We start from the raw sequence: 13,571 nt of genomic DNA on the forward strand, positions 1-13,571 counted from the left end.
TTGTGTTCTCCTGGCCTCTACCTCTGTTCCGCTAATTCCTATATTCTGGCATGTCAGCCTTTATTTTAGTTAGTATTTAATTTTTCTTTTTTCTGTGGAAACCTGCCTTATCTGACTTCTGGGCTACAAATGACTCTTGTATCATTTCCACTTCCAGTTAGGAACTTTTTTTTTTTTTTTGGTGAGGAAGATCAGCCCTATGCTAACATCTGCCAATCCTCCTCTTTTTTTTGCTGAGGAAGACTGGCCCGGGGCTAACATCCGTGCCCATCTTCCTCCACTTTATATGGGACGCCGCCACAGCACGGCTTGCCAAGCGGTGCGTCGGTGCGCCCGGGATCTGAACCGGCGAACCCCGGGCCGCTGCAGCAGAGCCCTCTCACTCAACCACTTGTGCCACCAAGCCAGTTATGAACTTTTAACTGAGAAGCATGACGGTGGGGTTCTTGCCATTAACAGTCATATGACTACACCATGATCAAGAACAGAAAGTTAGATAAAATAGAGAAGGGCATCTGGAAGTTTCTGGAAAAAAGGAGCCAAGAAAGGGACAAAACCGAAAAGATCTCCCAGAACATCTCAATTGAAAGGGTCTGCATTTTGACTCACTAATTGACACGTTTATGAGGGGAGAAACTTTGACTTTCTCTCTGGCCAGTCTTCGGAGCCAGCTGAGAAAAAAGACATTCCAAGAAATGGACAAGAAGTGATAGCATATCTTTGTAGGTTACTCTGACCTATTAATGCTGCCTTTTATTTGTTTGTTGTTTATTTGTTTCTAAAAACAAAATGCTTCAGAGAGAAACAATTTCCTGGCATGAGACTGTCATAGTAAAGAAGCTCTCTTGGCATTCTGGGGACACAGGTCACTAATTATTTATTTGTATTCTATTCTGGGTAGGACCAATTTCAATCCTGACTTGCTTTAAGGACATTTTTTTCCAGGGCAGCAGGACTATTAAGTAAGGTGTTATTTTCACATTTAATAGTTTCTCTCTTAACAAAAAACCACATCTTTCAGTTCTGCTGTAACATTCAGAAACTTGATACCATCCTAAAGTATAGCCAAATTCTAAATATAGTCACAGATGATATTTTATAAAATAAAATCTATGGAAAATCCCTCATTTGTTCTTCTGAATTGGGTTCTTTTCCCCTTGATTTGACAGAAGGGGCTAAGCTTCATTCTGCTTTGTTATGTGTCAGCGTGAATTTTCAATAGAGCAAGAAAGTAATTTTAGTATCCATAATGACTTTCACTACGATTGAGTTGATTAACAGCACGAAATAAGTATTTGAGTCAACCTTCCCTACAGGATTGTAAATGCAGATCTGCTAGTCTCTGTGGCTCTGCTAGCAGATATGTTATGTTTCTTCAGCTTAGGGTTTTTCAGAATTAAACCCAACATGGCTATGCAATGAGAAATAAATCCACGCAGCTTTATAAAGAGAATTTTGATGTACCATTTATTATCTTCCTCCTACCACCCAAAGCCTTGCACAGACTGTGGACATGCCTATTCCAGCAGAATTTGTCAACTGTTAAAATAAACACCAGCCTGCGTGCCCTGAAACAAATATACACTCGACACAAAACACACGGGAAAGTGAGGCAACAGATGGCAAATAAATTAAATGTATTGTTCTTCCCATTTTAACTCCTTTTTTTTTAGATTTTCCAAGGAATTTATATGAGGGAGGTGTAAAGGATATTTGCTACGAACAGACTCTAATGTTCCTTTTTAATTGAGGGCAAGTCTATTAGAAAACAAAGATTAGTTGATGTCAGTTCTGTAGGCCAGACATCATTTTTGTAGTTTATTGATTAAGAACTGTAGTAGGACCCTGTCAATACGTGGCTCTTTTTTTACATGACTTCTAAGTACCATAAATCAAATTGTATTCCCCAAAACACAAGAGCTGCAAACAGACCTGATCCGAGCTGGCCTCCAAGGCAGCTGTTATATAGAATAGTCCCCCAAATGGCTCACAATCTATTCTCCTTACACCCCCAGAAGGATGCACAAGAAAATGGTAACACTGGCTGTCTATGGGGTGGAGTGGCTGGGAGAAGGTAGGACGACTCCCCGAATAGCCTGTTGTATCTTTTGAATTTTGTATCATGTGACAGTATTCTTTATTCAATAAAAAAAATGTTAAAAGTGGTTCTGCTTTATTTGCTTAATGAAAACAACTATGGTTCAAAAGCTCTATTGTTTTAGAAGGAAACAAGTCAATCTTAAAGGCAAACTAGAAAAAAACCTAGGTAACTACAAGTTTATACACTTCAACTCAGTTATCAAAGGCCTTCTGCTGCTACATCTTGGGCAAAGAAAGGAGACTATAAGTGGCTGACAAAATCACCCCATTAACTGAAAATCTGCAGCCTTATGCTAAATTCCCCCATTCTCTGGGAGATTGTTTCCTTAACAGTTGAGCAGGAACTTTTTTTATCAAATTACTGCCTTACTAGGATTGCTACCGATAATAAGAGCCACTACCTCACAGCCATTGGGAGCTTGGTCTTGGAGGATGGAGTCAGGCCCAAATTCGGAGCAGCTGGAAGAGAAGGGCCAGAGGACCAGGAGGGGCTTGAGCAGCCCGGGGGCTGGGTCCCATCTGTCTGGCTGAAGGACATCCATTCGTTCATACAAAAAAATGCCATTCAGAGGATGTACGTCCAGGCCGTCCAGGCAGGGGGAGACTGGCATAAAGGAGATCCAGTACAGGCTAACCCGAGACAAGCCCAAGCAGGTGGGACTCGGGGACTTGGGATCCAGGAGTCAGGAGCAGGCGGAGCCAGTAAGGCCTGCAGCATCTAGAGACAAGTCTCTTCTACGTCCCCAGGGGACAGACCAAAGAAAGACAGGCCAGAGTGTCAGCGATCTGGATTTCCTGCTAGTGACAAACACAGGGACTGCCGTGCAGAGCAAACCTGGGAGCCAGTTCCTAGAAGTAGAGCATGGGATCAGAGTGATACCAGCACAAAGCAGGCTTTACAATGCTATACGAGGTCTGGGGAGCTACAAAGTCCTCTAATAAGAGGGTTCATCCGAGAGCTGGGTCTCCGCAAGTGAAGGAAAAGAAAGTTGGAAGCAGAGAGCTAGGACAGAAGAGGAGAGAAGACCACAGAGGCACATCATGCCTTCTCCTGAATGTGCATCATCCTAAAGAGAGTTGTCCAGATTCTTTTACCTCTGAACCACATTTCCTTAAATATATCTATCTATGTATGTTGCCTCTTAAGTTGTGTATTTATTGCCATTTTGAAGGTTTGAAGTTGTACTGCAAAGTATGTAATGTAACTCGAGAACAAAGTAGGGTTCTGTTTAAGCTGCACCTTCAATTAGGTTCATATCATATTTTCTGCCTCACCATAGCAAATTTTCCCAATAGCAAAATTGCTGCTGCTTCTTAAAAGATCTGTAATCCTATAGCTCTGTCGGGTAGACATGTCAGTTTTGGGGTGATGAAAATGTTCTGGAATTAGACAGCAGTGGTGGTTGTACAACCTTGTAAATATACTAAAAACCAATGAATTGTGCCCTTTTAAGAGGTGAATTCTATGGTATGTGAATTATATCTCAATTTAAAAAATAAGACATGTCCAGGTGTAAAGTCACAGTAAGCGTGGGGGAGAGAAATGAATTCTAAGGGATAATCTGTGAAAATCTGTTTAAGAGCAAGGACATCTGGTCACCTCTGGAGTTAGTGACTGCCCCATTTTTGCCAGGAGGGGTAAAGCTCCTAAGTGAGATGATGGATGGGTTGAACGAATCATAGCCACACTCCTAAATGTGTAAACAAATTGTCCACATGTTCAGGTCGGATGATACTCAACAGGAACCAGGATTTGGAGCCCAGAACACAGCCAGTAACCCCTGACAGTTCTCCCAAACAACTGCTTCAGGAGTAGCCCTTTTACCAAATTCCCCTAAAAAGAACCTGTCTGTATGCGTAACACAAAGTATTCGCTTACCTTACAGAGACTGTTGCAGTTTTCTTATGTGTCAGAAGCAATTGATAACCTTTATTACTGAAATGCGCCCAACCACATTTCTCTTGTTTACCTCTGTCATCAGCATCGCAGTAGTGTTCACGTATCGTTAGGCTCAGATAAATCCCATTGGTTAGACAAAATTTGCATTGGCCACATTCAGCTGTACCATTTTGCCTCTGTTCCTCTTTCTTCTGTGTGCATACATTACTGTGCTAGACATAGACAGGGGCTGCCTGCAGAGAAATGGATTCCTATAAAACCAAAGAGAAAAAGAGACCAGAAAGGAGAGCTGGGGTGATTTCTAAGTCATTCTTCCTGATTTCCACTGGGCTCACTGCGCTGGTCTTAAGTCCCTGTCCTGCGGTGAATGCATGGGGAGCATCCAGTGTCCACGGGGAGTGTTAGCCTGGTCCAGGAAGCGACTCCGAATACAACCTTCCTGGCACCTGGCTCCAGGAACACATTCGCCCTTCTCCTGGACCTCAAAGTAACTGTCCCTGCCCCCATCCCTCCTATAAGCCCATTGCCTGGCCAGGTTGAGGTTCAGAGAGGTCCATATGGGCTGCATCCCCCACACCACACCTTGGGCTTCCTGGGTGTGGTGCTCTCTTTATAAAACTTCCTTCAATAACTGAGGTATTTTGAAGATGCATGGCTTCTTTTAAGCCGTATTATTTCTACACCTTCCATGCACGCTCTTTAATATGCAGAGGAAGCCCTCTGAGAGCTCTATCGTGGTTCTCGTCTCCCACCACTCTGCTGATGGTCTCCATTGCTACCCCCACACCACATGCCGTTTCAGACCTCAGTGCCTCTGTTTGAACTGCTCACACTGTCTTAAAGAAGCCTACCTTTCCCCTCCCCTTACTTCCACCTGCCAGTTCCTTTTTCCTCATCTGGCCTGAGCTCACTTATCACGTCTCTTAGGACACCTTCCATGGCCTTCTTCAGCCGAGGTCCGGCCCATCTGCCTCCACTGTAGCACACACCCTGGTGTAAGCCCCTTGAGGGAAGGTCTGTAACTTTGGATCCCTGGGACCCAGCAGGGAACTTGACCGCTGGTATGCATAATTTGATGTCTGTTCAGCTAAACTCAATATTCAGTTTCAGCGTTCAATTTCTAACATGACTGCCTGTCAACAGGAGTGTTTGCTGTCTTTTTCTTATACTGAGAAAGCTGATGAGGAAAAGAGCTTTTCTTCGGCCAACTGATAAGAATCTCTGAGTGACTATAGAGGATTTGGCTTTTTGTTTTGTTTTACTTAGATGAGTAGATTCAGAAATTAATATCTGCATTAGAATCATACAGAATGGAAACAGAGGCTCAAAAATCTTAAGCAGCTTGCCCAGGGTCCCTCAGCCAGCAGGTGTTCAGGACTCCTAGCTCCAAGCCCATACAGTTCCTATAACAACTTGCTGTCCTACTTTTTAAAATTCTCTGCATGTTTAAAATTTTAAAAGGTAAGTAGTATTAAACATCTTTTAAAATCAGAGATAGCTTGTAAGACCAAATTTGACATCCCCTGGTATAACATACACATTAAGGGGCCTCATTATGTTCTCCTACAGTTTTATGACCAAACTGACTGAACATATTGGCCACCAGGTGACTACACAGAAGTGGGACCAATTTTGTATGTGGCTTGTGTAAAGCAGTTTTCGACCTTCTGTGTACAACTGGTAAATTTTCCTTTAATCCATCATACTACCATAAGCATAACCGAAATATTTTTAAGGGCTTAAATGGATTTTCATGCCAGTATCAGTTGGTTTTATACATTCTTAGGCAGAAATGGGCTAGAATAGGAAAGTGACATTTTGGGGGGGGGGTATATATGTAGACCAGTTTCAGGACTGTTTGTGGTGTTTTCTTAGGCTTTTCAGAAATGTAATTTGGTGATTCACTTTTTGTTTTATCCAGAAAGAACTTGTGCATAATCTCTACCTGATGTCAATCTCCTTTTCAGGTGACTTTTCAGATCACCCCTCCGTGTAGCAGTGAGAGGCATTATGAGCATTTTGGACGATGCTGTCACAAATGTGAACCAGGTTTGTAGTTCTGAGCCACCTTTCATTGTCCCTCAAAAGCGGGTGGGGCTCTTGTTTATATTTTTTAATCTAAAGAATGATCCCTATCCTGCCAATGAAAAAAGAAATTGGATAGACTTTTTATGGTAGTGGCAGGTAGTGATGTATGTCCCTCTGAAGACAAAAGCCTTTCTCTCAATAGATAAAATCACTTCAAAATCAAAAGCAATTTCAGAAACTGGTACTTACTTCATGCTGGAACACAGTTTTCCAAAGACACTATTTCTTGAGAAGGCAAGAAGGTTTTTAAAACCATATTTTAGCGCTTTGTGATTCAACCTCTCAAAATATGAAATGCAACTCTTGTTTAAAAGTATTATTTTCACAGAAACTTTTAAGAGGATAACCATACTGGAATTGTTGCTGCTGAAAATTGCCTAAACCCTGTAATACCTTCTCCCCACACACCTGCTGAGGAGTGGAAGGTAGACTGGTTACCACTTCCCCAAAGTTGTTCTGCCAGAATGCAGTCAAGTATTTCTGCAGCCCCAGCGAAGTCCGAAGTCCACAAGGTCCTCACTCACTCATTGATCTAGGGACAGTAGGGTATCTTTGAGGAAAAGGTGGTTACCTTATAACAAGACCCTTTAGATATTTCAGCTCAGATATTTCTTGAATGTGCAAAACCAAAATCCAGTAATTTTCATGCATTTGTGTGTTTGTGTAGGACACTCTGGTCAAACTAAGTTAACCATGAGCCCACAGTGTATTTAGGACAAAAGAAATTAACTATCCATATTGACAGTAGAGGGGATTTTGAAGATGGGAGGAGAGAGAAGGGGTGAAATGAAGTTCCTCTTGCTTAGCCCCCAGGGAACCCCTCAGGTCTTGCAGGCACCAGTTTGAAAACCATCATTCTTTTCCTTAGTCCTTTGGGTGGAAGGGTGATGTTTTATTTAGAAGAAGGAAAGGACTGCTCTGACCGCAGACACAGCAGACACAGGAGAGGTTATGTTAGTCATCTGGGAGGCCTGAGGAGCCCATCACTGTGCCATGTGGCCTCATCTTGTGTGTCATACTGTCTTTGCCCGACTTCCTGGGATCTCGGTCATATAAATGGCCCAGTAGATTGGTGCATTTTTGTTTTTTTTGGTTTCTTGGGTATTTTTGATTGGTGCATTTTTCCCTCTTCTAATTTAAGGAAAGTATATGTCTTCCAAATGCACTACTACCTCTGAAAGTGTATGTCTGCCTTGTGGCCCGGATGAATACTTGGATACCTGGAATGAAGAAGATAAATGCTTGCTACATAAAGTTTGCGATACAGGTGAGTCAGTCATGTCAGTGGGAAGTGTGGATGAACAATATGTTTAGATACAGCAGTGCTGTCTCTCTGGGGTGACATAGGAAGAAGTTTTGACCACAGACCCCCAGAAGGATGTGCTTCAGATCCCAGAAGCACTGTGTTAACATTCTTCATTCAGAGCTTTTGTTCTGGAATACGTTTGTGTTGCAGTGTAATCATGGAACCCATGTTACAGTTGACAAAATATTTCCACAATGTTTCCACATGTATTCTGTTATTAAATCCTCACAAAACCCTGTGAGGCAGCCGGGATTATCCCATTTTAAAGATGAAGAAACTGAGACCAAGAGAGGTTGAATGACTTCTCCAAGGATAACAAATGAGAAGCAGGACTCAGAGCCAGATCTTCTGACTCTCAAGGCTTTTTCCTAAATCATCAATGTCTTATTAACTCTAGAAGGAGCTCTTATTAACTCTAGAAGAAGGAGCTTGATCTCCTTCTCAGACTGCTATAGTTTTTTTGCCTCAAATGATTTTTCAATTATTATTTATTTGTAGGAATCGGGATCAAAATACATCTCTTAAGTCTCAACCTAGAGGTTCCTTTCCCTCTCTTTTTCCTTTCTCCATTCAGTTTATCTGTTGAAGAAACCATGTTGTTAATCCTGCGGAGGGTTCAGCCTGATTTTCGCTGGTTGCATTCCCTCAGTGTCATATAACATATTCTTCTGCCTCCTGTATTTCCTGTAAAGTGGTTATTAGATCTAGAAGGCTGATCAGAATCTAGTTTGTGTTTTGTTTTGTTTTGTTTGGAGTAAAACTCCTTCATAGTTGGCATATTGTAGTTATGTTGGTGATCATGCGGTAGCTGCTTCTCTTTTTGTGATATTAGCAGCTGTTGATGATCATGGCCTAGATCCGTTTTCATCAGGGGCTGCAGGAAGGTGATGTTCTAATTCTATCATTCCTTCTTCATTTATTAGCTGGAATTCTTTATAAAGAGAAACTTCCCTCATCAACTATTTGTTACCCTGAGTGCATTATACACAGGAAAGGCAGGATGAATGCTTCTAACTTGCTTTACCACTTTCCAAAATAATGACTTGATCACCAAGCTTTCGGCAAAGGATTTGTATGAATATTATGAACTCATGCATTTAGACATATTTGAGGTGTTTCCAACCATTGCGGTTACTAGTTTTACTGGTGCACACATTGTCCCACCTCTTCCAGGGGGCCCCCATGTCTTCTGATACAACCCAGTTGTCTTTAAGAGCTCCCTTGCTTCCAGGCTCATCTTGGACATGTCCTGCCCTGCGCCTGGAATCAGCCATTCCTTCAAGGATTCCTGACGGCTTTCAGTGAACATCTTATTTAGTGACCTCAGTCTGGGTGCTAGGAGGCTCATTGCTACTGGGTTGATCCTTGTTTATAGGGTTTTTTTCAGTGGACAGAACTGGAAAGGAAATAAGCATTTCTTTTTAACCTCATAATTTTTCTAATGTGTTAGAGACAGCTGGCAGATTTTGGCAGAGAAGGTAATATGGAAACTTCACCAAACAGAAGCATCTGATCAAGTCTTTTTTCTTTCCCACTGCTCAGTAATGACCTTGACTCATTGCTGTCTCTTGGAAATAAAGATTCATTCTATCTACTGCCAAAATGAATTAAAGCAGAAAACCTGGTGCATTAAGATATTTAAAAATATGTCAGAATTGTTCATCAAGCTTCCATTCACTTACATTTGAGTGGGACGCTGAAATTAGAATTTTCCAAGGAAATGCCACTTATCCATGTATGTTCTGGGCATTATGTACATGTTTATGCATATTGACCTTGGTGCTGCAGAGCTGACCTGGGCCTCAGAGAGTGGACACAGAAGGGAATGGAGATTTCTCCAGGTTCACCATGCTGAAAAGAATGGGAATGTAAAGGTGGCTGGTGGCTGTCATTTGAGACAGTGAAGGAGGGAACAGGTTTCTAGTTTGTTTGTTTCTTTTTCCCTTGGAACTCTGTCCTACTCAGCTCAGGCTGCTGACAGAATACCACAGACTGAGTGGCTTATTTCTCACGGTTCGGGGGGCTCAAGTCTGAGATCAGGGTGCTCCACGGTTGGGTTCTTGGTGAGGGCCCTCTTCCTTGTTTCAAGACAGCTGCTTCTTGCTGTGTCCTCACATGACGAAGAACAGAGAGAGGAAGCAAACTCTCTGCTGTCTCTTCTTATAAAGGCACTAATCCCATTCATGAACGCTCCAACCTCACGACCTCATCACCTCTCAAAGGCCCCACCTTCTAATACCATCACATTGAGGGTTAGGATGTCAACATATGAATTTTGAGGGGACAGAAACATCAGTCCATAACAAACTCCTATAAGTATTCAGGAATGTAAAGTACAAGGGCCATTTGGACAATCCAAGTGAGATGGGGTCTTTATAGGAGTAGAAGGTCTGTTTTCAATAATGTTGTATTGTGTCGTGTATGTACACGTGTGTATGCAGTTAATTCTCATTGTTCACAGTAGTTATGTTCTATAATGTACCACCAACACTGAACTGGCGAATACTGAACTGTGGCTCCTAGGAAAAATACAGGTTCCTGCGAGTCTCTGTCACCACGTTGTTGTCAACCAGTCAACACATCACCTTGTTTTATGTGTGTTTCTGTTTAAAGTCACCTTATTTAATAAATATTTTGATTCGTTAACATTGAACTCACAGCCAATAGCACTGTAGCTCATGCCTGAACGAAGCTCATCTAGTACACATGTTTTCTCTGTAAGACATCGCAGCCTTCTTGTGCTTAGGGACATTAGACAGCATTGCAGCACTACGCTTGGGGGCCATTTTAAACAATGGAATCATTAACAAAAAGCACAAAAATAAAAAAAAATGTCACTAAATAGGCTGCACAAAGGACACTTGTTTCTAGTGTGAGAGCTGAAACAGGAAGGCAGAGTGTCACCTTGTTTGACTTCATCTGGGAACATGCATGTCAAGCAAGTGGCTCAAAATTTTCTGTCCTGCATGTGTCTGAGAATGACTGCAAAAGTGCCAGGGGTATTGATTGGGGGCTACGATGAACTTTAGCGAGTGGGCAGAATTGACTATGAATCAGTGAATAACGAGGATTGACTGTGTGTGTGTGAGCATTTACTTGTTTCACAAAAGCTGGAAAGGGCCAGGAGATTGAGGATAAGGAAAGCACCTTGCTCTGTGTTGTGAGAAAAGAGACAAATAAGCGTGTTATCCTAAGTATTTGAGGAGAGATTAATTTCCAAGTATGTCATCAGGCCCAACCCCTGTACTTTCTCCATTTGCCTAATTACACAGTGACTCCTGTTTTCACAACTCTGAATGATCCTGTGGCCCTGCAGGATCCCAGGATGAATTCCCAATCTCCAGAAACCCTGTTCTCATAGGTCCAATCTAGCATCAGTATTAATATTTATCGCATTTGAATTTACTAAAAATCAAGAAGCTGTAAAGTCTGTTCTGCATTAGCCAAAATAGTCAATGATCATAAACCGCCCAGTCCTTCATCTTCCTACTAACATGAAAATCGACTTTGAAAAACCTACAAGACTCTATTAATTACTGAGAGAGACAAACACCTCCCGGGATGTCTCAGTGTCTCAGTGCCAGCACAGGAAGTGTGAGGGGAACTTGGGAGTTCCTGAAACCTAGGTCCTGAATGATTCATCTGGCGGCGAGCGGGCCCTGGCGCTGCATCTGGGCGGTTTGGGGCTGGGCGGTTTGGGGCTGGGCGTCGGCGAGTTGCACGAGGTGGAAGGTGTGTGCGCGCGCCTCCTCCCGCTGCCTCGCCGCCCCGTCTCTCTCTCCCGCAGGCAAGGCCCTGGTGGCCGTGGAGCCCGGCAACCGGACGGCCCCGCGGCGCTGCGCCTGCACGGCCGGCTACCACTGGAGCGACGACTGTGACTGCTGCCGCCGCAACGCCGAGTGCGCGCCCGGCTTCGGCGCCCAGCACCCGGGTACGGGCTTCATTCGTGCGTCGGTCGGCTCTCACCAAGTCGTGCGATTACACCGATTACACCGAGGCCAGAGCCGGCTTTGGGACGGCTTCCCTGCGTCATTCACGCTCCAGGGAGCCAGGTGGCGCTGCAGGAGCTCGAGGGTCCCCAGACAATGACCCCAGGTCAGGTTCTTCCGTGGGAATGTGAGCGCTTGGCCCACGTGCTCGTCTCGAGATTCCTCATCTGTGAAACCTCAGGATCCCCACTTAGGAGGGCACCCGATAATGCAGGGGTCCTCAAGTTTTTTTTTTTTTAACTTGTGCACTCCCTTAGAAGAATTTTGAAAAACCGTGCACCCCCTGGCATATTTTTAAGTTGACATCTAAAATTTTTCATTACAAATTTAAAGGGTTGCTAAGGACTTAGTTTCCAGGGAATTTTAACAGAGTAACACTTTTAAAAATATTCGGTGGAATCTAAACACCATAGCAATTTGATACCCTTCATCATCCATTTTAAAATGTACTAGTCATCCTCAACTGTTGGAAATTTTGTATAGTCCTTTTCTCTCTTTTGATTCATATGCATTTCACCTTCCCCACAGAATTTTATCCTACTGTATTTTTATGCTTCGAAAGCTTTTACTAATTACCTTTTCATACTCTTTTACATCAAAAAAATATGCACCTATTTGAAATCTTAGTTTTTAAAAATTTCCTGTGACTCAAGGTTCTAAGGGTTCAAAACATTTCTTCTGGACTAAGTTGTTATTACAGTTCTTATTACACAATTGGTCAAAAATGAATATATTATATTTTGCTATATTATAGTTATAAAAGTAAAACACAGGATTAGGAGAATTAAAATATTACTCATTTCAGTTCCTGTTGAGGAAAATGGTCATCACAGAGTCTGTCTGGCACAGTGAGTCCTTATTGTCAAAGGCACTGACTAAACCAGATGAGCTTTCTCTTAGAAAAAGTCTGACTTGATTTTTTAATTATTAGAATAAATCTTCCTATGACAGGCAACTCCCTTCTGAATTCTGATTCTAAGATAGACGAGTCCCAGAGCCTTTCTGCAAGTTTGGCACCTGCGTGATAAAAGGTGCTGCCGCCTTTTTTCTGAATGTTCTCTGCCCTCTCCCGTGGGGATGGTGCATTCTTTGGCAAGAGATGGAGGATAGAGGGGGTGATGTGGATGAATGAAAATTTCACTTCTGCCCCATCTCACACTATATTTGAATTCAGAATGACTCATCCTGGTCCCAGATACCCCGTTGCTGTTGTCACACTTCGCCCTTAATAGACAGGGAAAGTCAGAGGCTGTACTGAGGTGCTCTGAGTGCAGGAGCTTGCCCATCACCAGTATTTCGACTTGTTGCTTTGCTCGGCATCTCAGAGGTTTGGCACCACAGCAGGATGTGGAGGGCTAAGAAGTGTGCCTTCTTTTTGTAAAGTGGGAGAAGTGTGAGTGTGAAAGGGAAAAGGGAAAGGAGAACCTGCAGGATGCCCCTGGCAGGTCTGTGTTACAAAGAGTGGACGTGGAAGCCAAGTGTGTGGAAATGAATGCCCTTAAAGCTCTGTGTGCCTTGTCACCCCTCAGGAAGTCTCTTCGTTTTTAAGGGTTACTCTTCAAGAATGTGTTTATCTTTTTAAAGGCTGTTTGAATTAATGTGAGTGACTAGATGTTAACTGGGCTCTCATTAATATGGTTTCAAGGCAAATCAAGTTGCTAGAATAAGGGAGGGTACCCTACTTATTGAGACAATTGCAGAAATCAAGAATGTACTTCCCACTTCACTTTAGACAAAGAAAATGTAACTCCTTATTTTAGTGTCTTAGTCATGAAAATAAATCACAGACGTGCCACTAATTTCAAGAGTAATTTGTGGTTTGGGGCGCTAGCCAATTGCCTGTTTATGATATGACATGGTAGACAATGTTCTTCTTTATTGGAATTACCAAAGAGTCATCACATGTCAGTTGCAGTAAGGATAACAGACATAGGAAATCTGAGACATTTCGTGTTTTGATAATGTAGTTTTTGTGGAATATGAGAGAGCTGAAGAAAGCTTACCAACCAGGATCAATTCCTGCTCTCAGTGCTGTGGCTTAAGGCAGGTGTCCAAAATCCATCCCACCACTTGTGTTTGTGTAAATAGAGTTTTATTGGATCACAGCCACATCCATTTCTATTTTTTTCACGTATTGTCTATGACTGCTTTCATGCCACAGGGAATTGAAACAGAGGCCGGAAGGCCT

At 42.7% G+C, this 13,571-nt stretch overlaps 1 protein-coding gene across 1 annotated transcript in view; it reads left to right on the top strand.

Annotated features, from left to right (window-relative positions):
- The window catches only part of TNFRSF11A (TNF receptor superfamily member 11a), a 50,842-nt gene that overhangs the window by 17,559 nt on the left and 19,712 nt on the right, over window positions 1-13,571 (top strand). Inside the window, exons 3-5 of the mRNA XM_058556623.1 lie at window positions 5,968-6,049; window positions 7,230-7,355; window positions 11,182-11,325. Coding sequence (XP_058412606.1) covers window positions 5,968-6,049; window positions 7,230-7,355; window positions 11,182-11,325 — 352 coding nt within the window. The remainder of the gene's footprint in view (window positions 1-5,967; window positions 6,050-7,229; window positions 7,356-11,181; window positions 11,326-13,571) is intronic.

The sequence above is a fragment of the Diceros bicornis genome, chromosome 16, assembly GCF_020826845.1.
Source record: "Diceros bicornis minor isolate mBicDic1 chromosome 16, mDicBic1.mat.cur, whole genome shotgun sequence".
NCBI lineage: Eukaryota > Metazoa > Chordata > Mammalia > Perissodactyla > Rhinocerotidae > Diceros > Diceros bicornis.